Genomic DNA, 27,339 nt, shown 5'->3' with positions numbered 1-27,339 from the left:
CTTCCGGTATACCTCCGGAAAAGCTTCCTGGCATTCTATCATTGGTGGAAAAACTTATTGAAAAGCTTTCTGGCATTCTATCATTGGTGGAAAAACGTATTCCGCTCGTTAGTAAGTAAACAAAGTCTCTACCTCTGATGTAGGGATAATTATATCAGTCAGTTAGCAATACCTTTATGAATTAGGTAGCCTTTATGTGGTTTTTAAAATGTCATAAATGATTCAGAATTCACAAAAAGTGACGATAGTTGGAGATGATCTGTGTTTACCACAGACCTTATTTTCTGCGATTTATCCCAAACGCCATTATTTTCCCCCATAGGCTTGTTCAACGAACCATTGTGGTGTTAATGCCAACAAAAAGACGCCATTACTATTGCTCGCTATGTGGGAAATATTGGGAACAGCTGAAATTGGAAATCTGCTCAGCTGTATTACTTATGGGAAGCAGCTTGCTTTAAGATGTGAGGTAACTGAGCTCTCTAAGAAAATTGCTAATACACGGAGATTGAGCATCTTGATTTTAAGGCTAAATTTAAGGATTTACAGAACCAACTACACAAATTACATAAGGAAAAATGGCTTGAAAATGGAAAACAATGGCTTGAAAAATGCGAAATTAACAGATGCTTTTTTTATCTGGAAAAGAGATTGGTACTCAGAACACTTCGGAAAGATAAGATTAATGGGGTAACCTCTGAGGATAGAGAGTTGATATCAGACTTTACCACTATGTTTTATGAGAATCTTTACTCCTTAGATAGGTTTCAGTGACTAAACTCTTGTTCTAAAGAGAATGTTAACTGTTAGTGAATAATTCAATCGGACTTGCTGTCAAGATTAGTCCATTATGGAAATCCAATATGGTATTGCCCCATTTAAAAAAAGTATCCAGGCCCTGTTGGATTACCCTCTGAATTTTCCAAAACCTCTGAAGAAACAGCACAATTTTTACGTGAAACCTTTAAAGGTGGCTATAAATAAAGGGAGAACTACCTGCCTCTAAAGCAAGGTTATTATCCAAGGCTGAGGGACTATCTATTGACATTCCAAAATCCACTTGCTGTACCTTGGGCTATTGTACAACTTCATATGGAAAAGTAAGCCAAAATAAAAAGAGATGTTATCACCAACAGGGTGTGATGGTGGTCTAAATATCTTAGACTTCATTCTCTTTAATTAAATATCAAAAGGCAACTGGGTTAAAAATGTACTTACTAAAAAAAAAAAATCCTCCGTTTATGGAATATTGTACCTCATTTTGGTTTTTCAGAAGCTCGGAGGGCTACTTTTTTTTTACTACAATGTCCTTATATCGTGGGTAAACTTCCTGTGAAATTGGCATCTTTTCACAAGCAGGCTTTAATGTGCTGGGCTTTGCTGTATAAACAACTTTTCACTTCAAATGTTTTATATGGAATAATAATTCTACATTACATGGAAACAAGATGTTATTTTACCGTAATTGGTTCTCAAACAACATTGTTCTAGTCAGCCAATTAGTTAGTATCAGTGGGAATCTGTATACACGGAGAGAGTTTATGGAAAGATACAACTGAGGTTTCAAGCAAGGAATATGACACTTATAAAAGCTATACCTAGTGGCGATAAATTCTTTACTACAGAATAATGCATATTGTGGGACATTTCCGATTGTAAGTGATATCCAGGTGAATGGCATAGGTTTACCAGATTAGAAATTCAACAATCGATTATTAAGGGATATTTTCTACAGGAAATCTATTCCTTCTGCCATATTTTGTTGTGCTTCATCGTTTGATGTGAACTGGCACTGTGCTTGGCTCACTCCTCACAAATTTATGGTGACCAACAAAGTAAAGGAGATCTCCTTTAAGATTGTCCATGGATTCTACCCCTGTAATAACTTGATTTCTAAATATATACACACCTGATGTTACCAGTGAATGCAGTTTTTGTGAACTAGAAACTGAATCTATTGAACACTTATTTTGTGGTTGTTTGCATGGTGAGGGTTTCTGGACCGATGTGACGCTATATCTTGGCAACAAAATGCATACAACCATTGACATATCCAAGTTTGACATTTTACTACACAGATTCTATAGTTGAATGTCAGTATGTCAATCTCTTATTAGGGAACAAAGCAAAATGTCTCAGATGTATGTTACTTTTTGTTTATTTGTAATCACTCTGGCTGTTATATTGTTTTGTATGTTACTGTTGTTTAATCAAATAAAAAGTAAACAGTCATGCACTTTAACGCACCTATTGGTCGAAGTGAGTAGGTAATATAACCAAGTGAGAATATACTAGCAAATCATTGGAGGTTCAGTGCCTCACGTCACTGGAATAATGAAGGCAAGTAGGCATCAAATAGTGCTGGAGAAGATATTATTATTTATGGGAATGAAATAGAGATCCATTTTAAACCAATAATGTCAATACCTAGGGGAGATATTTACTCTGAATGTGGAATGGAGCAGCCCAGTTAGCCAACGTCACTTTTATGGGCTGTAAGAATAGGCAGAAAGAGGTTCATGTCTTTGGTATAGGCCTGTAATACGTTGCAATGCTTTTATGTCATTTTCATTTGCAATGACAAATGACATGTGACTTGAATCATTACCACCATTGAGGCCCCCCCCCCCCCCCGTGTACAACACACATCTTTTGTGGTGTCATAATACATCTGCTGTAGTCAGATTGGCAAATTTAATGGGGGAAAGGAAATTGCGACCACTTGCCAGTAAACGTGTGGCATGTTTGAGGTGTATCCAACAAAGACGTAATAAACCCGAATCAGAACGTATGCAATTCAAACGAAGATTATATTCTGGTTCTATGGCCTTGCTCTTTAATTTTTGTCCTTGTCCGCCCATATTTTGATATTTGACTCCACGATCAACATCCTGCAAATTGCACCAGCCTTGGATTTGCTGACGTGTCGGCTTCATCTGCTCATGCTCGAGCAGAACCAGACAGCCCAACTGCCGACATGGCTGTAAATGTATCTCATGTATACGTTTTACTTTTATTTATAAATAATTTCATATCCAATGCCGCCACCGATAGGAGATTCTCCGACTTCAAACGATGTGCCGACGAGGAATGCAGTAGTAAGTACTCGGCGTTTAGCTCACGCGAACTTTCAGTTATGATGCTTCCATCGATCGTTAAATGCACTCCCCACCTCATTTCAGTGTAACGTAGCAGCTAGCTAGCTAACTAATAAACCGGCGTTATCTTTGACCTGTTGCCATTTCAAAGGGATGAACTCGGCTAACCTAGATAAGAGTACTGTCGTTAGTATTCTTATCAGCACGAAATTAGTAATGTAATATTACTAAATATAGCTAGTAACCTGGCTTGCTTGGTTGTAACGTAGCCGAAGCCTGGGTTGGCTACTGCTGGCTAGTTGCCTAATTCTGGAGCTAGTTAACGTTACCTCAACTCTGTTTCTGTAGTAGCTTGTACCATGTAAACAAGCTTTCGGCCTACATATTTTATTGAAATCAAAGCCACCGAAGGCCCCAGTGCTTCATGGGCAATGTACACCAGTGTGGACTACACAACATAGCTGGCAGTGTCCTTAGTTAGCCAACACATCTATGTTGTGTGTATGGTAGGCTAAGTTATTGTAATCAACTAGCTCCCTAAGTCAATCAAATTTACTTATAAAGCCACTTTTACTTTATGATAATCTTTAGGGACCATTTAATTATGTGTTGGCTTTTAGGAAGCAAATAGCCACGTTCACTGTGACTAGCTCAATTGCAAGATGGCGTATAGGCTTAGCTAGCTATATATTGTTGACATAAAAAAAAACTTGTCATTAACCCCCTCTCTGCTTGCAAGTTCTTGACTTTTTGCATTTGCCTTATCAAAAACAATAGCTGTTTCATTGAACCCTTGATACTCACTGTAAGGTGTAAAGAGATAAGAAGATTAAGCAAGGTTTACCTTAGGGATGTGTATTTACACCCTGATTGTGCATGGGGCACTAAATGTGGATGCCCAAAGACTGTCCATGGCTGGGTCATTGGATGAGATGTTTGGTGTGGGTGACATTCCCACAACAACTGATCGGTGAATCCTTCCTCTCCACAGTGCTCCTGTGCCGGGGGAAAGCATCAAGTGATTTCACTGGACCAGACTGTCGGTTCCTGTCTTTTAAAAAAGGAGAGACGGTATATGTCTACTATAAACTCTCAGGCAGAAGGACAGATATATGGGCGGGGTCTGTAAGTATGAGTTCATATTTAATCATGTGATAACATAACATGAAACATTCTAGACTGCAATGTTAACATTGTTTCGTTCTTTGTTTTGTTTCCATTTCTTACAATTAGGTTGGTAACCGCTTTGGTTACTTCCATAAAGACCAACTCGCAATCAATCACATATACACCGAAAAAGAATTGGAGATTCCTGCTCAGGTAATTGTTATTGCATCATTTCCAATGCATCATTAAGAAATCTGAAATGCCTGAACTACTTTCTGAAATGGGTAGTATGACTCAAACAAGTTTCTTTTTTCTTTTCAGGAAACCGACTTTGTTTGTTTCGACACCGGACACGATAAGTTTGACAGTTATGACATTGAGTCACTGTTAGTCTCCTCCTTATTGTTAACGGACCAAGACAAGTCTGTACAAGGAACCACAGAGACTTTAGACCAAAACAAAAGTGCAGAGAGCACCACAGTGGAAGTGGATGTTCCTCCACCTGAAGTGACTCTGTTAGAAAACGATGAGATTGATAGGGATGTTCCTGAGGACATTGATAAGGTTTTAGAGGAGTTTCCAGAGGATAAAGATCCAGGCCATTTTGATCCTTTAGAGTCCTCTCTACCTCAGCCTGAAACTGTAATTGAAACTCTTGATGCAAAAGGAGTTGAATCTAACACAGTAGTCGAGCCCACAGCTGAGAGGATCAAAGATGACCTTCAGAAATATCAGCTGAGGGCCGAGGACTCTGTGCCGGACAGTGTTGTTGAACCAGAGCAAGGTGAGACTAAAGAAAGCCTTTCAGAACCTCTATCCAAATATGATCCTGAGTTGGAGAATGCGCCAGATGGTTTTTCAGAAGGCAGACCTGTCCCTGAGTTGAAAACTACACTTGGAACAACTTTTGATGCTGTCACCTCCGATGACGAGGAAACTAGGAAGGTGACTCCATATGACGAGGAGGACGAGGGAAGTGAAGAGTTTGAATATCAGCAGGATGAGAAGAGTGATTATCATCTTAGGGAAACTCCATTGCTGGCTTTTTCTGAAGAACATTCTAATTTAGAACACGAAGACATTCCGGAATCTGATCAGACAGATGAGGAAGAGAGTCCACCAGAGACAGCTGAAAAACAGGATTCCAAGGACAAGAACCGGTGGTCTTCATTAGGTGATACAGATTTTAACATTGTCAGTGGTGGGGAAAGAACAGCTCATGTTACAGGTTCAGAGGAAGAGGACGACGAGGATGACGAAGGTGAGATTGCACCAGAGGAGCCTCCCAAAATTGAAGAACCCAAGGAGAATATACAGCTGCTAGTCAACGACCCAAAGCAGAAGCCAGAGATAACAGAACAGCCACATGAGGTCATCTTTGAGGAACCTGTAGTTTCTCATTTCCTCGAGGAGGCTGTCAAAATGCCTGATGTGGATTCCCAGACTTTGCTGTTTGAGGATGAACCTGAAGGTGACATTGAACCTTTAATACCACCTGCTGATGAGGTGATTCCTTTTGAACATACTGAGGCTTTAGCAGAGAATCTTACAGTAAATGAAAGCCCCGTCCCTAAACACATCTCACAGACAGAACTGCTCTCAGACTTTGATAGTAATACTATCGACTCAGAACAGACGCAAGCTGTTGAAGAACTCCCCATACAAAAAGAACCCAAGGAGAATATACAGCTGCTAGCCAACGACCCAAAGCAGGAGCCAGAGGTAACAGAACAGCCACATGAGGTCATCTTTGAGGAACCTATAGACTCTGATTTCCATGAGGCTGTCAAAATGCCTGATATGGATTCCCAGACTTTGCAGTTGGAGGATGAACCTGAAGAAGGTGACATTGAACCTTCAATACCGCCTGCTGATGAGGTGATTCCTTTTGAACATACTGAGGAGGCTTTAGCAGAGAATCTTACAGTAAATGAAAGCACAGTCCCTAAACACGTCTCACAGACAGAACTGCTCTCAGACTTTGATAGTAAAACTAACGTATCAGAGCAGAAGCAAGCTATTGAACTCCCTATACAAAAAGAGTCAAGAGATTTCTCACAAGTAGAGAATAAATTGAAACCGGGTGGTAGAGAGCTTTTCAGACGATTTAGAGGACCTAACATCCCAGATCCAACTAAAAACACAATGTTTAAAGAGAGGCATGAAGAACTCCCTGTAGACAAGGAGGATTTGATAGACCCAGAGAACCTGGAGATTGAAGAAGAATTGCTAGAGGATGAAAATGCAGCATTGTCTTCTTCATCCAAAACCGAGCACACTGATAAGGACAAAGAAAGTAGATCGGAATTTGGGTCAGAGCAATCCAATAATGCTACAGAAACCGAGGTTGTATCTAGTGATGAGTTGGATGTTGTCCAAATTGAGGAGGCTATTGACATAGAACCTGAGGAGCATGATATAGAAGATTCAGAAAGCGCAGGCTTGGATCAAACACATACACCCTCACTTGAAGACAAAGTTCCGGATCCCATTTCAGGCCAAGAGCCAGAATACAGTGATAATGTGTTGAGGCTGACGCTACTGCGCTACCACTTCAAGAAAGAGGATATGGAGCGCTTCCAGAAGATTCTGGGTCTTCAGAACCTCTTCAGGGTGGAGTTATTGTTCTCTGACCTGGAGCAGGAGCTGAATGCTGCTCTGATGTCACAGACAAACACCAGTGAGGACATTGAAAAGGTGCTGGAGGCCATTTTGGAGGCCTCTGAGACCCCAATCCTGGATGAGATTGAGAGGATGCTGGATGCCTGGGAGAATGCTGACGGACAGCAGGAGACTGATGAGTTTGATGAGGAAGCCACCATCTTGGACAACTTCCAAGAGTTGGCGTTCACCCTGCATCAGAAGTACTCAACGACCAGCGACAGTGCTCCCTTGGAAGAGGGCAGTCAACTACACCCTGACACCGGTAAGATTGCTTATTTACTTCAGTTAATGTCAGATTATGGGAGGATTAAAACCTTTAATTAATTTATGGAAAATGTCATGCGTTGCAAATGACATGATGATAATAATGCCTGGTGATTGGGTGTGCATGAGAAGCTGTATTTAAAGCTGGAATCCTTAATGGTAAAACGGCCATGTCCATTTGCGATATTACAACAAAAGTTAATGCAAACAACAAACTTTATTTTTCTCTCCGAGGGCAAAATATGTACTGCAATTTTTTTGCCATACTGTACGATAGTCCTCAGCTCGGCAACAATAGCAACGGTCATGGGGTGGCCAGTGGTGCTGTTTCCCCCAATTGCGGATTCCATCTTTAAGAAAGGCCTATGAAGTACCACAAAGTAAATAGTCTATTGACATAGCACAAAACCACACCCTGACAGTGCCAGTTAGATTGCAATGCATGAAAATGTACTTACTGTTTGAACCGCTATAAATATTTGAGAAGATGGGGACGTGTCTGATGCAGAGGAAGAAAAGACGTTCCCGCACTCTGTGGGGGACATAAACGAGGACAACCTCACTGTGACGGAGACGAGTGAAGAGACTAAGGCACCTGAGGAGAAGCCGGACCATGAAGGCCACAACAGACCAGATCTGGATATGGGTCTTGAGGAGGATGTGGGGCATTTTAACAGAAACCAAGACAATCAGCCAGAAGAAATCCAGAGGGGCCCTCAAGCTATTTTGGAAAATACCTTGGACATGGGACTTGTTGACATGGAGCACCCTTCCTCAGGTATGTGCTCTTTCAACTTCTACTTTTGAGATTGCTGTGAGGGATAAACTGTGTAGACATTAACCTAATTTGCGTGTCCTTTTTTGCCAGGCTCTTTGGAGTCGCCTCCTGTTTCTGATTTCCAGGAAGAGGAGCAGAATGGTTCATCATTTGTATCGGTGTTAATTTTCTCTGGTAGTCTAGTCACCCTGGTTTATGAGTACCTTGGAATATATGCTGTTATGGTAAGTTACTTCATGTACTTCTGTCTATGAATGAGTGTGTCTTCCTATTAACTGACTAACTTTTCAGACTGTCAGAATTTAATGCTTAGGCCTCAAGTGTGGTATGCATCAGGGTTTCCATTAGGAAAACATTAATTTATGAGTAACGAACAGCAAAATCACTAGCCTAAAACAATACTATCCTGATAGAATAGATCAACATTTCTACTATTGGTCAGCTATTCGAGAAAGAAATAGTCTATTCCAAATGGACTCTCGGACAGTTGTGGAAAGATGGATATAAAATTCATTCAACCAGTAGGCATAGGCGTAAAAATAAAAAAAATGTTCAAAAGCAATGAGTGATGCTATAGATAAGAACGTTTCGCTAATGTTGATAAACTATTATTTCTAAACATAAGGGCAAATGTTCGTTCCATAATGCAGTTAGAGGAAAAACACCGTTGTCAAAAGGGCACCGCACATGCGAGCGGTTTCATGCGACAGAGATTAAAATATCTGTTAGAAATTTTGAGAGATCTAATAGGCTACCTTTGAAGCAAGGTAAGATGTACCTCCATGTCTTAAAATGTTCAAACAATTGAAGTATATGTTTTCAAAATGCATAGCCTACTACCTCCAGCTCATTGCAAAGTGGTATGTGATGCACTGATGAAGCCTGTCTTCCGTTGCTGTTTGAGATGCTGGTGCTCTCGCGCTGTCTGACGGATTTTCCGCTCAAAGACTATCTGTATGTGTGTGATGAGATGCATAACAAATATTCTGTAGCCTACACATTATGCAAATTAACCTATAGACCGATAAGCATGACCAGTCAAATGTATTTCCATCGACTGGTGTTTCCATCAATGAATAGCTAAAAAGCATTATTTCACAATGGGATTGTTTTTTTTGTTTTTTCCAGTCAATTGGCCGGGCGCCAATTTTATTGCTCAACTTTTACATTTACATTTAAGTCATTTAGCAGACGCTCTTATCCAGAGCGACTTACAAATTATTTATTTCGTGGCCGGTAAGCCAGCTTTTAGCCTAACGGAAACCCTGGTATGCATATGCATTTTATCTCGCCTAATTATTGATGCGACACTGCATGGTTTTCAAATGTTTAAATGTTTTTTTTTAGCTTTTTTTTGTAACATTGGTTTTGCATAGAGCAACATTTTTCCCACTTGCTCGATGTGACGTCATTAGGTCAAAGGTTCTGCAGGGCCACGTTCAATTGCAAAACGTTCTCAAACGTTGCAGATAGAAATCCATTAATCGAGCAGAAATTATTCCTTATTCAACATGTCTGAGGCATGTTTGTTCTACAGAGCCTTTTTCCATCTTAACTTTGCTTCCTGCTGTCACTTTAGTTCAAACAATTTTGCAACTAAACGAGAGTTTCTATTGGACAAATTCAGTTAGGTCCCGCCTCGTTTTTATTTCGGTTTCCTTTAAGAAACGTTTTGCCAAAGACAGTACAGTAGGTTATGAAACTGGGATTTTGCAACAGAATCGACCGAATGAATACATCCCAGGTTTGAACCTTCCTCTTTTTTGTTGACGTGTTCTAAGGAAGTGTAGTCTGAAGTTCAGTGACCACTACAGCTGGTTTATTGGTATTGAGTAGGGCATACATTACACCGCTGCTCGTAGTACAAGCCTTATTTCTACTTGTGCATTTGTCGTGGAAAGTAATCGCGTTCAAATCTCTAAAAGGAAGCTAAATGCATAGCTAGCTAGCTAGCTAGCTACGCGTCGCTAGTAGACAGGTTGCTGGCGAATCAGTCAACAAGCTAACGTTAGCTAGTAAGCCTATTAGTTCACCAAGCTAGATGGGCACAGCTTGTCCTCTTCGGTGTCGTCAAAGACAACCACGATGAAGGAGCCTCAAGTATTCTACGTTGATAGGTTTGTGAAACGAGGAATTTCGGATTTCCGCAAGCCAGTTGCATTGCATATTAGCCTAGCTAGGTAGCTCAGATATCAAACAGTACTACTTTAAGTAGAAATGGATTCGGAAGAAACAACCCATTTGCCCATGATGACAGAATCGGATCAACTGTCCGTCTTCTACGCCTTATTTCTAACGGAACTTCAATATGTAAGTAGTTGGCTAATGTTAATGTTGACACTGCGCATTTATGGAGGCTATAACTATTTCAGCTAGCTGGCTAGCCAAGTCTTAGTCTACCAAATGGATGGCTTGCTATAACTAAATTGCAACTCAATTTTGTTGGCAGCTTCAAAGTCTTGTGGAATGGTTTAGTTATCGTCCAATACATATTACATTTCTCCAATAGTTTCAGCCAAGAAGGGATCACTTGATTGCTCGTTTGTTTTAATGTTATCAAAGTGAAAGTTGACTGTCCTCTTCCTCATAAAAAGAAATTGGCCACTTACCAGACTTTAGCAGTAACCATTATTCCTGTAAATGTAGGGCTCAGATCGAGGGGTTTCTCTTAGCTGTTGAATTTTGCTTTGTTGCTTTGACCTCTTCCCTTTAACAATTAAGCAATAAGGCCCGAGGGGGGTGTGGTATATGGCCATACCATGGCTAAGGGCTGTTCTTATGTACAATGCAAAGTGGAGTGCCTGGATACAGCCCTTAGCCGTGGTATTTTGGCAGTATACCACAAAAAACAGAAAGGTACCTTGTTGCTATTATAAACTGGTTACCAATGTAATTAGAGCAGTAAAAATAATTGTTTTGTCATACCCATGGTATATGGTCTGATATACCAAGGCTTTCAGCCAATCAGCATTCAGGGCTCGAACCACCCAGTTTATAATGAATTATATGCTAGGCCTTATGTTAAGTAGTTGTTTGTTTATTGCCTGCCTTTAACAGGGTGAAAGGGCACATAAGGCACTCTAAATCCACTTAGGCCTTAGTTTGTTAGATCCACTCCAACAGTGTGGTGTTTTAATTTAGCTTGTTTGATCTAATCCAAGATTTTTACTGAGCGACTGAGATGTATGGTCTGTGTTGTGCCTGTATGCCGCGTTCATAGTGCAAAGGTCTCTGGTTAGACAGTGGCAGGGCCCCAAGTCAATCCCCATTTGACTTGGGGATTAGATAAGCTTAAGGCAGGTTTTCCCTCTTTATTGATTTTGATCAACAACTGGGTTATAGGCTAGGACTATTTCAGAACCCACCTTGATTTGACCTGAAGAAGTGTCTGTTGGCATTGACTGAGATGGTGCTCAGTTTGAACAACACAGTAATGCCTGATTGTTTAGTAAAATGATTTTCCTCTGTCCTTCATCAGCCCAACTATTGCCCAACTTATTTGCTAGACCTGAAATATGAGCTGTAGGAAGGAACACTGTGTGATTGGGCCTGTGTCTCTCCCCAGATGGTCACCTGCCTGCCAGAGGAATGGAAGCCAGGTCCGGACTTTTACGGCGTGTCCTGGGAACCCGTCCTGGCCACTGCAGGCGCCGGGGTCATCGGCTTCCTCTTCCTCTTCTGGAAGAGCGTTCTATCTGTAAGTCATTTTTGCTCAGTCACTGCTTTCAGAATTTCATATGGTGTCCAAGACACACGTGAATCTTCATGTTCTGGATAATTCAGTGGGGGTTTTCCCTAACATAACATTATCTTTGATTTTGTGAACTAATACATCTGATAATAAGTACCAAGCTCTGTTGACAGAGCAGTGCCGCCTCTCACATTGACTTGAGGATTTTACATGGATTTTACATCTTCTGCAACGTAGTTTCCGCGGGTCGCAAAATTAACTTGGCACTAGCTGAATGAAATGTAAAAAGATTGGAGTACGCTCAGTGCGCCATTGACATTTCAGAGAGACGCTTGTTTTTCAGAGAAATCTTTGAAAAATAACAGGAATTTCCAGTAATATGAAAAGCGTACAGTAAAATAAAAAAATATTACATGTCATGTCTCAACATCAATATCTATCTTACCTCTATTGTTTCATGTCCTCCGGATTCGAGAAGAAAAATGACAAGTTCAACGATGTCAGTTAGTCTTAATTCTCACAGGGCATCCAGCCTACAGTACCATACAGTGCCTTTTTTCCAGATTTTTGACCACTTTTTTTCTCTGGCCTCCATTGATTTAGTCACCTTAATCTTGACCATCCTACAAGGGTAAAAACTCCAATAACATTTGAATGGATTATGGTAGAGGTTTGGCCCATTGGTCAAAATAAGCATTTTTGATTGAACACCCTACATTTCATCATTTTTGTTTTTATTGTTTTATGTTATTCTATGATGTATTGCATGCTGCTATTGAAGAGACTTTGCCTCAATGTATTGACCTATTTCCTTTTCCATCTCACAGGTCAAAAGGAAGTCCTATCTAAGTAGGTTCATCTACTTCTTTTTGGCAATTTATGGTGCATAGTGAATCCTCATTCATATTGCCTACTGGCATGTGTTGTCACATGGCTTACAAGTCTCATTTCGTACTCTTAACATATATTTTTGATTAGCTACTGAAAAAGAGATGGCAGACAGGATGAAAGCATTTGAACAAGAGAAGGAGGAGATACTCCTAAAGGTTGCTGAACTGAAACAACAGGTATGTTGCTGAGACTTCACTGACCAAGATCCAGACTTTGGGTTCAATGTGAATTAAGATGCGTAACAATGTTTTGATCATATATTTCTACTGGGTTCCCCTCAGGGTGAAGAACTCAAAGTAAAGAAAAAGCTGTCTGAGAAATCTGCTACCTCATCTCTGGAAAAGATCCAAGAATTAAAAGTGAGCCTCGGAAATATTCTCATGATCACACCTCATTGTCAGGCTGACTATTGTGTACTTGTTTGTTCTTGTTTTCCATTGTTTTATTTGTTTGTCTCACCCTTTTCTTTCAATATCTATCCAGAGTCTTGTGCAAGAGATGGAGAGACAAAATGAGTGCCTAGATGAGGAAAAAAACTTGCTCGCCAGATCCTTTGACGAAGAGCGGACAAAGACGGCGAAACATCAAGATATGGTGAGTCATGCTGAGCAATAAGCCGAAATGTCGGGCAGGGTTTTCTTCTGGGTTTTTTAACAACCAATTGATCAGCGTTGTTCCTTCGAAGTATCTCTACCTGACAACACATCTAATAGATGGTATTCAACAGTCTTAAAATTATGCCTTTATCTAGTTTGAAGAACTAGTAATATTGTGATTTTGTCAGACCACATAGTCTGCTACTACTAGCCAGCTAATAGCCTAAATGGAACAACTTGTTGGGGAGCACAGAGAAACATAGTAGTCATTATGCTCATTATCTTTACCTATAGATGTCAGAAATGGACAAAACTATTGAGAAGTTGAAGCGGAGCAGAAAGAAGACTCAGGAGGCTCTCTCAAAGGTACATATCAAAGATGTAAACATCAACATTGCAACACTCAAATATAAATGGCATATGGACGTTTTTAATATATAGCACAGTATAGAGCACAAATTTTTGATTCTGCAGGCTACCGTTCTGATGGATGAAGCCAAGCTCCGCGAAGATGCACGGAACGTCCAGCACCAGGTTCTGGAGAAGGATATCGCCACCCTGAGAGAGGAGAACATCTCGGTGAGTACCAACACGGAACAACAATTCACACTTTAAGCCTCGTGACATATGGTGCAGCAGTCTTTATGTCTTAATATCCTCCTTCCAGCTGCACCACGCTGCCAATTCATGGGAGGAGAAGCACAGGGAGTTGAGCGAGCAGATCAAAGTCTACCAGAAGTCCCAGAAAGACCTGGAGGACTCCCTTGCTCAGAAGGACCACAACGTTGAGGTGAGTTTTTTAAAATATTTTTTACTTTTTTTATGTAATGTTACGATTTTGTATTTGTTCTAAAATTGTTGTCCAGAATTATTTTTTGTTGACTGATCCAAGGGGAGAAGTGTAGTGTATAATTGGTGGTTCTCTCCCTCTCTGGCAGGTTTTGTCTGACCTCCTGAGAGACCTCGAGGCCTGCGACGACCTGAAAGGAGGCGTCGTGGCTAACGGGGAAGCCGCTAACGGTAATTCACCTGACACCTTGTCATAAATGACTTGATAATTTTCTAATTAACATGCCAAATATGTAAGTGTTGTCCCACTAAGGCTTTGTTTAGACAGGTAGCCAATATTTTGACCGATCAGCTCTGAAACAGAGCTGATGTGATTGGTCAGAAGACCAATTAGTGGGGAAAAGATCAGAATTGGTCTGCCTGACGCAGTTAAGACTGAACGCATAATTAGGGCTATATGGCGGCATCTGCTAGCCCCCATTGTGTATCTGGGTAAACTGAATTTAGAATCATGTTTGGTCTGTTTCAGACAAGCAGACCGTCATCCGAAACCGCATTAAGCAAATGATGGATGTCACTCGGGTAAGAAGGAGTCCATTCATGAACAAACCCAAATTTTTGTGCATCTGAAAGCCAAAACTGATATTCAGAACTAAGAAGTGAGTCAACTCTTACTAACTCTTGGCATACAATACTTTCTACAGGTCCAGACCACTCTGTCTGTCGTGGAGGAAGAACGCGATCGCTTCATGACCAAGCTGCTGAACGAAGAGAAAGCCAGGAAAGAGCTGGAAGGTATGTCAAGCACTATATCCCAGCAGCTAGAATTAGATATGCATCACTCCCTTTTCTCTCTCTCAACACGATCAACTTATCACCACAGAACAATACCAGAAGCTGGAGCATGACATCTTGTTGGTGAAAAGTGATAAGAACCACCTGGAGAACCAGTACAAGACCCTGCAGCAGAAGAACGAGATCATCACAGAGATGTACCAGCAGAAGGAGAACGCCTTGCAGCAGTAAGTAGAACTAGACTCTGTTCAGTTCATGCATTAATACCATTGTAGGGTTTGTTCTCAGTGGTACCACGGCATGTAAAAAGAACATAGACTTTTTCCTCAATGTGCCTTCTTCAAAACTTATTCTATTGTTTTGCTGTAAAGTATATTGAGATTATTGAATGCACTTTAAATAAAGCTTCATTTTTGATTTGTGTTTGTCGCCTCACAGGAAGCTAACCAAGGAGGAGTTTGAGCGTCGCAACAACGAGGACAGGCTGACTGAGGTCGACGGCAAAGCCCTAGAGGCCGAGGAGGAGGTCAAGGTGTGCAGGCAGCGTATCAAGGAGATCCAGGATGAGCTGAAACAGACTGAAAAGTCCTACAAAGCCCAGATCATTGAGCAGGAGCAGAAATCCCATGAGAACTGGGTATGTACAACTTATTTGTTACAACGTTAATGTGTCTCCTACTCATTTCTCAACCCCCCCACTGATGGCACACATGTAGAACGACAAGGACATTTAAAAATATTTATATATATATTTAAAGTGCTGTTTGACCAATATTTCGCAAGGTAAATTTAAAGTCCCAAACATGAGATTTTAAATATCTCTTCCTTCTCTCTAGGTTATTGCACGCGCCGCAGAGCGAGCTCTGTTGGACGAGAAAAAGGAATCAACTAACCTCCGTATCAAGTGAGTGCTACAACAAACTCAATTGGGCAATACCAATGGGGTTAGCTATACCGTCTAGATTTCTTTCTCTTTTTCACCTTAGACTGACGGAGATGTCCAGCAAGCTGAATGAGCTCCGTAGGCCTCTATTCAAACCCACCCCTGGGATGGCTCCCATGCCTCTCCGACGAGGTAAGAACAAATCCATACAGAGTTCCCAATGTTATTAGATGCTGGCAACTGGCACATCTGGGGTGCATTCAGTAAGGCAAAATGTTGAACGTGCAGTGAGCTCAAAGTGTTGGGACAGCAGAAATTGTTGTTTTGGCTCTGTACTCTAGCACTTTGGATTTGAAATTATACTTGACTACGATGTTAAATTGCAGGCTGGCGGCGTTCATTTGAGGGGATTTTCATCCATATTGGGTGGACCGTTAGAAATTACAGCACCATTTTAGGAGACCAAAGTTATTGGGATAAATTAACTTTTATTTGGTCCCATATTTCTAGCACACAATGATTACATCAAGGTTTTAACTCTACAAAGTTGTTGGATGCATTTGCTGTTTCTTTTGTTTGTTTTTTCAGATTATTTTGTGCCCAATAGAAATTAATGGTAAATAATGTATTGTGTAATTTTTATTGTCCATTTTAATAGAATGTTTCTAAACACTTATTCATTCATGTGGTTACGGATAGCTACCATGGTTACGGATAGTCCTGAATGAATCATGAATAATGAATGCGAACGTTAGAGAGACAAAGACATACTAACCTCTCACCATTACAATAACAGGGGAGGTTAGCATTTTTGAGTTGGTATGATATTTATGCCCAACTTTCTCATTCATTATTCACTATTCATTCAGGATTTTACGTAATCATAGTAGCATCCACATTCATGTAGAAGTGTTTTTAGAAACATATTCTATTCTTATTTACAATGAAATTTACTCCAAAATGACACATTATTTACCATTCGTTTCTATTGGGCACAAAATAATCTCAAACTCAACCAAAACAAACAGAAAATGCATCCAACATATTTGTAGTCATTGCATGCAATGAATATGGGACCAAATACTTAACTTTACTGCTTTAATACACAAGTGTATTTGTCTCAATACTTTTTGGTCCCATAAAGTGGGAGGATTATGTACAAAAAGTGCTGTAATTTCTAAACTGTTCAACCGATTATGGATGAAAATAATGTCAACGTAAAGCTGACAGTCTGCACCTCATAGTCATTAGCTGTGTTTGAATACTCATACTAACTGTACTATTTGTGACATTGAGTATGTAGTATGCTTATTGGTCATAGTATGGATATACTGTAGTTAGTATGCCAAAGGTTCCCGGATGTCATACTACATTGCTTGTATACTTCGTATTTTGGCGAGTGGACACTCTTTCTGTGTTTTTAGGGCCCATAATGCAATTCTTCAGAAAATGGCCCTGGCTTCACAACATAAGTTTTGACGAAAATGGCGGAAAATATGCAGCCATAGTCCGACGAGAGCGGCTACAAATTCATTCAAATGTTGAGCAATGTAATGACTTTTCAAATAAGTTACGTTACATGTTATGTTGGCTGACAAGTTGTTAGCTACGCTAGCCTTACGAACTGCATAACATGTCATTAAATCACATTTATTTATAAAGCCCTTTTTACATCAGGAGTTGTCACAGTGCTATTACAGCAGTTGCTTGTATGTACTGGTATGTTAGCCACCTAACTTTAGTTGGCTACTAATACATCAAACTTTCCAGTATATTAACTATACGCTATCTAACTACCCATTTGTGTATTGACTTGATTGTTCACGTCATTCTTAGCATAGCTAAGTGGTATAGTTGTTGTGTGTTCTCAATGCACATTGTTAATGACGTTGTAAGATGTCTAGCTAGTAATTTGTTATGCTAGCATGAAGTTGCCTAGCAATAGCATCTACTTGCGTTAGTACACTCAACTGAAAGGATACCGTTTGTTTACAGTATACTAAGATGAACTAATAGTATGTAGTATACAGTATGTTTGTTTGGGTATTCAAACACAGCTATTGTATCATTTCAAATCCAAAGTTCTGGAGTACAGTGCCAAAACAACCCAAAATGTGTCACTGTCCCAATACTTTTGAAGCTCATTGTATTTTGCAGATAGAACTGAAATGACTCCCTCTTCTTGAGAACAGAGATGGATACATGCTCTACATCATATGTTTCTATCTGAATATTCTGTCATGTTGCACCTTCCTGAACAGACCCCTGTGTTCTTTGAGTCCCCGTTGGTTTAGCTCTATTCTATTGTTGGTTGGATAATAGCTGTGATTGCGTTTCAGATGAGTTCTTGGACTTTGTTTTTGACTATTGGATAGCCCATCTGCTGTTGGAGCTATACCATCGGAAATATGTGGAGTTGTGTTGTTGATTTGACGCCTATTCCTTGAAGCTGGACCAATGTGGAGAGACTGACCACAATATTTGGCTGTGTGCTGTTGGTTGGGTGTTCATCATTTTAAATGATGTTAATTGGTTTGGTTTAAACAGGTGACTCGTACGGGCCCTCGCCCGTGAGCGGAGGTGCCCCGTCCCCCCCTCTCATGATGGAGGGTCCTGGGCGACCCCCCTCTGCCCCTGTGGGGAGAAGGAACGAGCCCTACGGTGAGTCTCCAGAACCCTTCCCCGGACAGCCTCGGCCCTGATGATTGGCCAAGCAGTACCGTCCCTCAGCCAATGAAACCCCTTCTATCTTTTTCACCTTCCTTTATATCCCCTGTTTTGTTTCAATCATGTCCCTTTTTTCTTCCTACTGCTCTCATCCTGTACCTAGTTGGTTCCCACGTCTGATCACTTATTCCTCTTATCTTCTGATTACTTCCTGTTTACGTTTAGATTTTCTTGTGACATGCTTTCCTCTCTCTCACTGCCATCTTTTCTCCCCATACCTACCGCCGTACCCATCTTTTTCAACCAGGTTTGCGTGTACAGGCGGTCCAGAATGTCCCCTTGCCTCTGCTATCTTTCACCGTCCTTCTCATGCATTCCTCCCGCTCTTTGTGTCTTGGTGGTGCTCAGCGGCTGTGAGGTCATATGTGAGGGGCATGTCCTTGGGATAGTCAGGTTACAGAAGCCTTAGCCATTGTGATCCCTTGTGGAACTCTGTTCAATCTAGTTGTTCTTCAGCCATGTGATATTAATACTGATTCACAAGTGTTCTAGTTGTGGAATAATCCTACCAGTATATGGCCAAACATTTTCTGCAGACTGCAAATAGATCATACACTGCTATAAATAGCTGGTAGCATAAAGCAGTAACATGAACCACAGTGGTGTAGAGTCAGGTGCCTAATGACAGCCAGGAGAGCTGAGAAGAAGTCAGAGAATATGGCAGTGTTAACATTAGCCTTGGAAGTAAAATGATGTATGACCGTGTATTTTGTGTTCAACAGGACCGCGACCTCCATCTGACCCTCACGGTCGTTACCCCCCTGACCACAAACACCCAGTGGCTGCTAGACCTGGTAGGGATGATATATTTGTCAGTGAAGGTTGATTCAGTAGTATTCCCTATGGTCCAATATCCAGACCTGCCAACATGCACGCATTTTGCATACCAACTACGCAATTCTCTATCCATGTACGCAGGTTCGAGAGCAGAGTTAAAAGTAGGTAGAAATTATTAGGACCAGATTTTTTTATATATATTTGATTTTTTTTAAAGAAAATGATCCACTGAGTAAATTTAACATCTCGGTTCTCGAGCTGCAACACAGACATGTGCGGAGTTTGTGTCAGACATAAAGATTAATACATCATTATTGGACGTAGCTAACCCGTGTCTGCGCCTCCTGTTTGTTGTGATGCTGAGTTGGCCGACTGTCAGCTGTACCTAAACACATGGACAAATCCCTTTTCCACTCCGTGTGTTGTGGAAAGGTGAACACTAATTGTTTCAAGCTAACGTTAGCAAACATAAGATGGACATTCAGTGGGCTTTAAAGTGCCAGCAGTTCACTCGCATTTGCTAGTGAAAGAAATTATTGTGGATAAGACATTTGTAGATTTTGTACCGAAACAAATAACTTACTATTTGTTCAATAAAATAAAAAAACTCCAAGAATAAAGGCACCTTGTTCTTTCTCATTAGATCTTTTTAGTGACTTTTACCATATGTATAAATAGAATGCTGTCAAGAAAGAAAATATTCCAACCTTTTATAGACTTGATTTGGTACAATTCTATAATTGCGATCAGACTCAAACAGCACGAGGGGAAAGAACCTGAATTCGTCGCGCAAGATGAATCTCCACTTTGCCGTGAGTGTCTGATACTCTAAAAAAGTTGGACAGAGTAGGCAGGTGTGAATGTCTCTGTCCTAGCTGTATTTCCTTTAATCATTCTGCTCTTTGCATCACCTTTAGACACCATTGCACCACGTACATCCTCTCCAAGCAGTCTGGAAAGCTCGGTAAGTGTCACAAATTGACTGAAAAATGTCCACAACTTCTTTCCTTATTACATTACAAAGTCAGGAAGGGAAAAGGGACATGGAACTAGCAAAGAAAAGTTTGAGGCACCTCGAGTCCTTAGTCTTATGTGCATCTCTTCCCCACCCCCCCTGTTACTCCATCCAACATGTGGGTGTGTTTGCTCTAAAGCAGACCGCTCCACCACAGTCACAGGCTGAGGCCCAGGCCTCCACAGAGAACCCAGAGGCAGTGAGTATTATGTAGGAGGCTGAGGCACGGTGGCAGGGATGTGGATGTGTGAGCATGCTTACCTCAGCCATGGATCAGTGACAGGCAGTGGGCTAGTGGCCTCACAAGGTTGTCAGACTTAACAGTAACTGTCCAGTGAAAATCATTTTGTTAACTCATACCCAAATTATGTTGACTCATCCTAAACTCATGTTTGTGGCCAAAGTCTAAATTGGAGAGAGGAAAAACACCAATTTGTATCTCAAACAGACCATTTAAAAAATGTGTGCTATTTCCTCAGAGGATGATGTCATCCTCATGAGGCGGATGAGCTGGCCAATCAGCGGTCTACTCGCAATAATATTTTTTATTAACGGTATACGCCCACACCATTCCACACAGAAAACCGTATATTTAACATGCTTAATGACAATTTGTTCGGAAGGGGAAGCTATTTCACTCATATTGTAATTAATTATAGGTCATTTCATTGAAATCTGGATACACTGAACGGTTACTTGAATGTTGCTGGCTGGATTTTCACATGCGTGGTTACTTGCCTTATCAGTCCTTTACATTACAACACCACCACCACTGAATGAAATGTAGTGACACTGTTCTACAAAGCCATAACTAAAGCACAACTGCATGATGTCAATTGTGTTATCGTTAAAAGCTGTGTGTGTTTTGAGGTTAATGCTTTGTGGAAAGGTCCTAATTCCCGAAATCACGGTGATTGGAACTTTGTCGTGTGATTTTTGTTGTTGGGGTGAACTGCATAACTTACCTTACTATTGTGGGATATTGAAGTTGTTTCTGACATGTGCATGATTGTGTTTTGTTCTAACGAAACTGTTTTGAAAGGAGCTCACTGGTGGTGCCAGCAACAGGGCTAAAGGCACCACCAACCTACATCTCCTCTTTAAGACTTCTAATGGTGTTTATTGGTGGTTCCTCCAGAACTCAGGACCTCGGGGCCCTGGCTCCCTCCTGGTCTCTCCTATCAGCTCCCCCCCCGACTCAGGCCCCGGCCCCCTCAGACCAGTTATCAGCCATCCCTCCGGACTCTGCTACCGTCCTCCTCCTGGGCCCCACCACATCCCTCCTCCCCCACCCTTCATGCCTCCCATGTACCGACCAGCCAACGGACCTAACGGACAGCCAGGCATGATGCCTCCCGGACCCCCACCACCTAATGGACACCCACCTGGTCCCATGATGCCACCCGGACAGCGGCCTCCACCTCCTGGTGCCTACGGCCCCCCACACCACCGGGGCCCTCCTCCACCTCACTATGGACCAGTGCCTCCCCCATTCGGTAGGTGGTGAATTCGGCGCCCCATTTGTTTTATTTTTTAACCTCAAGTTGACTTTCCTGGTTATTTCAGTTGTGGGAAGTAACATAGTTATATTGTTATTTTTGTACTAGGATATTATATTATTGCTTTTCACTTTTTCATGTTTGATCTCGCTCTCCCCAGGTGTTCGCGGCGGCCCCCCTATGGCCCGACCCATGGGACCACCACGTCCCTACATGCACTACGGACCACGTGATCACTCCATCCCACCCCAGCACCTGCCCCCAGGAGCGGCCCCATACCCTCCTCACGGCGGCCCCAGAGACTTCCCCGGGCAGCCCCCCATGCAGCAGGCCCCCCATGGGCATGACTCTTCTGTGGGTCCCCAGGGGCAAGACTACAGCTCCCAGCAGGCAGCAGCTACCACCCAGCCCCAGGACTCAGTCAGCTCCTCCATGGTAGAGCCTTAGACACCCACCAACTATGTCAGAGGGCTTGGATACCACCTGCTACCATTAACAAACCCAGCTATGTCTAATCAACCACGATTTCTCTTTATTTTTCCCTTTTCCTTTAGATTTAATTTGGATAGATATATATTAGTGCCAGTCAAAAGTTTGGACACCTACTCATTCAAGGGTTTCTTTATTTTTACTATTTTCTACATTGTAGAATAGTAAATACATCAAAACAATGAAATATCACATATGGAATCAAGTAGTAACCAATAAAGTGTAAAACAAATCAAAATATATTTTAGATTCTTCAAAGTAGACACCCGTTGCCTTGATGACAGCTTTGCACACTCTTGGAATTCTCTCAACCAACTTCATGAGGAATGCTTTTCCAACAGTCTTGAAGGAGTTCCCACATATGCTGAGCACTTGTTGGCTGCTTTTCCTTCACTCTGCAGTCCAACTCATCCAAAACCATCCCAATTGGGTTGAGGTCAGGTGATTGTGGAGGCCAGGTCATCTGATGCAGCACTCCATCACTCTCCTCCTTGGTCAAATTGCCCTTACACAGCCTGGAGGTGTGTGTTGGGTCATTGTCCTGTTGAAAAACAAATGATAGTCCCACTAAGCCTAAACCAGATGGGATGGCATATCGCTGCAGAATGCTGTGGTAGCCATGCTGGTTAAGTGTGCCTTGAATTCTAAATAAATCGGACGGTGTCACCAGCAAAGCAACCCCACACCACCACCTCCATGCTTCACAGTGGAAACCATGCATGCAGTGATCATCCATTCACTTACTCTGCGTCTCAAAGACAGTGGTTGGAACCAAAGATCTAAAATTTGGACTCATCAGACCAAAGGACAGAGTTCCACCGGTCTAATGTCTATTGCACGTATTTCTTGGCTCAAACAAGTCTCGTCTTATTGGTGTCCTTTAGTAGTGGTTTCTTTGCAGCAACTCAACCATGAAGGCCTAATTCATGCTGTCTCCACTGAACAGTTGTTGAGCTGTGTCTGTTACTTGAACTCTGAAGCATTTATTTGGGCTGCAATTTCTGAGGCTGGCAACTCTAATGAACTTAGCCTCTGCAGCAGAGGTAACTCTGGGTCTTCCTTTCTTGTGGCAGTCTTCATGAGAGTCAGTTTCATCATAGCGCTTGAGGGTTTTTGCGACTGCACTTGAAGACACTTTCAAAGTTCTTGAAATGTTCCGCATTGACTGACCTTCATGTCTTAAAGTAATGGACTGTTGTTTCTCTTTGCTTATTTGTGCTGTTTTTGCCATAATATGGACTTGGTCTTTTACCAAATAGGGCTATATTCTGTGTACCACCTCTACCTTGTCACAACACAACTGATTGGCTCAAACGCATTAAGAAGGAAATGCCACAAATTAACTTTTAACAAGGCGCACCTGTTTATTGAAGGCATTCCAGGTAACTACCACATGAAGCTGGTTGAGAGAATGCCAAGAATGTGCAAAGCTATCATCAAGGCAACGGGTGGCTAATTTGAAGAATATAAAATATACATGATTCCATATGTTATTTCACAGTTTTGATGTCTTCACTATTATTCTACAGTGTAAAAAATATAATTCCCTGGAATGAGTAGGTGTGTCCACACTTTTGAGTATTAAAGTTTACCAAGTTATTTCATATCCCATTACTACATGACCAAAAGTATGTGGGGACACCTGCTCGTCAAACATTTAATTTCTAAATCATTGGCATCGCCCTTCGCTGCTATAACAGCCTCCACTCTTCTGGGAAGGCTTTCCACTAGATGTTGGAACATTGCGGCAGGGACTTGCTTCCATTCAGCCACGAGCATTAGTGAGGTCGGGCGCTGATGTTTGGCGATTAGGCCAGGCTCGCAGTCGGCGGTCCAATTCATCCCAAATGTGTTCGAAGGGGCTGAGGTCTGGGCTCTGTGCCGGCCAGTCAAGTTCTTCCACACCGATCTTGACAAACCATTTCTTTATGGACCTCGCTTTGTGCATGGGGGCATTGTCATGCTGAAACAAGAAAGGGCCTTCCCCAAACTGTTGCCACAGAATTGTCTAGAATGTCATTGTATGCTGTAGCGTTAAGATTTCCCTTCACTGGCACTAGCCCCGACCATTATTCCTCCTCCACCAAACTTTACAGTTGAGACTGCATTCGGGCAGGAAGCGTTCTCCTGGCATCCGCCAAACCCAGATTTGTCTGTCGAACTGCCAGATGGTGAAGCGGCATTCATTATTCCAGAGAACGCATTTCCACTGCAGGCAAGCTTTACACCACTCCAGCTGACGCTTGGCATTGCACATGGTGATCTTAGGCTTGGGTGCGGCTGCTCGGCAATGGAAACCCATTTTCATGAAGCTCCCGACGAATAGGTATTGTGCTGATGTTGTTTCCAGATGCAGTTTGGAACTCTGTAGTGAGTGTTGCAACCGAGGGCAGAATTTTTACGGGCTTCAGCACTCGGTGGTATCGTTCTGTGAGCTTGTGTGGCCTACCACTGCGGCTGAGCCTTAGTTGCTCCTAGACGTTTCCACTTCACAATAACAACACCTACAGTTGACCGGGGCAGCTCTACCAGGGCAGAAATTTGATTTGTTGGAAAGGTGGCATCAAACTCAGCAAAAAAAGAAACGTCCTCACTGTCAACTGCATTTATTTTCAGCAAACTTAACGTGTAAATATTTGTATGAATATAAGATTCAACAACTGAGACATAAACTGAACAAGTTCCACAGATGTGACTAACAAATTGAATAATGTGTCCCTGAACAAAGGGGGGTCAAAATCAAAAGTAACTGTCAGTATCTGGTGTGGCCACCAGCTGCATTAAGTACTGCAGTGCATCTCCTCCTCATGGACTGCACCAGATTTGCTAGTTCTTGCTGTGAGATGTTACTCCACTCTACCACCAAGGTTCCTGGACATTTCTGGGGGGAATGGCCCTAGCCTTCACCCTCTGATCCAACAGGTTTCAGATGTGCTCAATGGGATTGAGATCCGGGCTCTTTGCTGGCCATGGCAGAACACTGACATTCCTGTCTTGCAGGAAATCACGCACAGGATGAGCAGTATGGCTGGTGGCATTGTCATGCTGGGGGGTCATGTCAGGATGAGCCTGCAGGAAGGGTACCACATGAGGGAGGAGGATGTCTTCCGTGTAACGCACAGAGTTGAGATTGCCTACAATGACAACAAGCTCAGTTTGATGTTGCTGTGACACACCACCCCAGACCATGACGGACCCTCCACCTCCAAATTGATCCCGCTCCAGAGTACAGGCCTCGGTGTAACGCTCATTCCTTCGGCGATAAATGCGAATCCGACCATCAGCCCTGGTGAGACAAAACCACAACTCGTCAGTGAAGAGCACTTTTTGCCAGTCCTGTCTGGTCCAGCGACAGTGGGTTTGTGCCCCATAGGCGGTGCCGGTGATGTCTGGTGAGGACCTGCTTTACAACAGGCCTACAAGCCCTCAGTCCAGCCTATTGCGGACAGTCTGAGCACTGATGGAGGGATTGTGCGTTCCTGGTGTAACTCGGGCAGTTGTTGTACCTGTCCCGCATGTGTGATGTTCGGACGTACTGATCCTGTGCAGGTGTTACACGTGGTCTGCCACTGAGGACGATCAGCTGTCCGCCCTGTCTCCCTGTAGCGCTGTCTTAGGCGTCTCACAGTACGGACATTGCAATTTATTGCCCTGGCCACATTTGCAGCATGCCTGAGGCACGTTCACGCAGATGAGCAGGGACCCTGGGCATCTTTCTTTTTTGTGTTTTTCAGAGTCAGCAGAAAGGCCTCTTCAGTGTCCTAAGTTTTCATAACTGTGACCTTAATTGCCTACCGTCTGTAAGCTGTTAGTGTCTTAACGACTGTTCCACAGGTGCATTAATTATTTATGGTTCATTGAGCAAGCATGGGAAACAGTGTTTAAACCCTTTACATTGAAGATCTGTGAAGTTATTTTGATTTTTACGACTTATTTTTGAGACAGGGTCATGAAAAAGGCACGTTTCTTTTTTTTGCTGAGTTTATATCCTATGACTGAGTCACTGAGCTCTTCAGTAAGGCCATTCTACTGCCAATGTTTGGCTATGGAGATTGCATGGCTGTGTGCTCGATTGTATACACCTGTCAGCAACGGGTGTGACTGAAATCCACAAATTTTAAAGGGGTGTCCACATACTTTTGTGTGTGTTATATATATATATATATATATATTTGCAAATGGAAGCATCTAAAAAGCTAGTTTTCCTATTAAAGCATCAGAAAATCTGTCTTATGTTCTGTGTCTGAAATGTAAATGACTGTCTGCCACCATGCAAGAAGGCTTATTGTGCAATAACATTTCTATTGTATGCCTGAAAATTACGTTTTTATTTTGTAAGGTAAAAAAAAGGGTATTACATTGATTTTGTATTAATTTCACAATGTTATGGTTTCCTGTGGAAATGATTTAAAATAAAGGGGCGGGCTTAACAAGTCTTTGTTGCTTGATTGATCATTTCAGAAGTAAAGTATTATTTTACCACTCCCTAAAGCTGTCGCTTAAAAATTAACTGGGAAGGAAAACTTTTAAAATTGACCTTTCGCTAAACCCCGCCCCGTTTTGGGCAACTAATAGCCTCGGACAAGCTCGCGTCACGTTTAAATCGCATAAAAGCCAGTGAGGGCTATTGCAAAAACGGAGTTTTCTTAAGCTAACTATTTGCACAGGGCACCAGGACTACTTGCTACTGTGATTCCTGAAATTCTCTAATTATACATTTTACATTGTTTGCTAGCTCAGCTGGTTAGCTAGCGCTGTCTCATTGACCAGCAATTGTTGGGATTTTATTAAGAAACATTTTGGAAATAATGAGGTTTAGCCATAATTATGACTTTGGCTGTGGTAACTAGCGATGACCATTTAATAAGTTATTTTCTCAATGAATGTTGGAATTGAGCTTCCCTGGAAAATGTCTGAGGTTGCAACAGTAACCAAGGGGGGTGGGGCTTAGTGAAGGGTCAATTGAAGGTCAGATGTATAACTTATGTTAGTATATTTTATGAATAAAGCTGGTCAAATCGACTACAGTTATGTAATCCATTGTTCATATGAAACATGAAGACTCTTGAAACCCATTATAGTTAAAGCACTGTCAAACATTTCCCTTCAATGTATGTGTTTCGTATGGCTAGCTATATCATGTGTAAAGCCATGTAGATCTAACACCTTCATATTACCTTTCACATTTGTAATTTGTTACATTTCAGGGATACTTTACATTTCTTTTAAATTAAAACCAATTTTTTTGTACATGATTAAAGACAATGCAAATACTA

The 27,339-nt window shown here is 41.8% G+C and overlaps 1 protein-coding gene across 4 annotated transcripts; it reads left to right on the top strand.

The window, feature by feature from the left end:
• The first annotated feature begins 34 nt into the window (after window positions 1-34).
• Window positions 35-27,339, top strand: mia3 (MIA SH3 domain ER export factor 3). 4 transcript variants are annotated; one of them, XM_055873116.1, is made up of 26 exons: window positions 35-111; window positions 4,090-4,223; window positions 4,332-4,418; window positions 4,527-7,131; window positions 7,621-7,911; window positions 8,002-8,135; window positions 11,477-11,608; window positions 12,430-12,451; window positions 12,581-12,669; window positions 12,775-12,852; window positions 12,977-13,087; window positions 13,384-13,455; window positions 13,564-13,668; window positions 13,757-13,879; window positions 14,028-14,109; window positions 14,408-14,460; window positions 14,583-14,673; window positions 14,762-14,900; window positions 15,112-15,310; window positions 15,510-15,577; window positions 15,660-15,748; window positions 18,104-18,217; window positions 19,006-19,077; window positions 19,978-20,024; window positions 21,214-21,571; window positions 21,735-27,339. In XM_055873116.1, coding segments are annotated over exons 1-26 (5,583 nt in total). In that variant the 5' UTR covers window positions 35-110; the 3' UTR covers window positions 22,022-27,339. The 4 variants fall into 4 exon arrangements, with proteins under 4 accessions (XP_055729091.1, XP_055729093.1, XP_055729092.1 ...); XM_055873115.1 differs by lacking the exon at window positions 35-111 and adding an exon at window positions 2,732-3,098; XM_055873118.1 differs by lacking the exons at window positions 35-111; window positions 21,214-21,571; window positions 21,735-27,339 and adding exons at window positions 2,728-3,098; window positions 20,218-21,207.

The sequence above is a fragment of the Salvelinus fontinalis genome, chromosome 20 (genome assembly GCF_029448725.1).
Source record: "Salvelinus fontinalis isolate EN_2023a chromosome 20, ASM2944872v1, whole genome shotgun sequence".
Taxonomy (NCBI): domain Eukaryota; kingdom Metazoa; phylum Chordata; class Actinopteri; order Salmoniformes; family Salmonidae; genus Salvelinus; species Salvelinus fontinalis.
This window is presented reverse-complemented; position numbering and strand designations above follow the sequence as displayed.

What these genes read in the sequence shown, in the direction of transcription:
- mia3 (XM_055873115.1), top strand. Translation starts at nt 2,978, where the DNA reads ATGGCTGTAAATGTATCTCATGTATACGTTTTACTTTTATTTATAAAT. An exon ending in CTCAGGAGGCTCTCTCAAAG is followed by an intron (nt 13,456 to 13,563) that starts GTACATATCAAA and finishes TTGATTCTGCAG; the next exon opens with GCTACCGTTCTGATGGATGA. An exon ending in TGAGAGAGGAGAACATCTCG is followed by an intron (nt 13,669 to 13,756) that starts GTGAGTACCAAC and finishes TCCTCCTTCCAG; the next exon opens with CTGCACCACGCTGCCAATTC.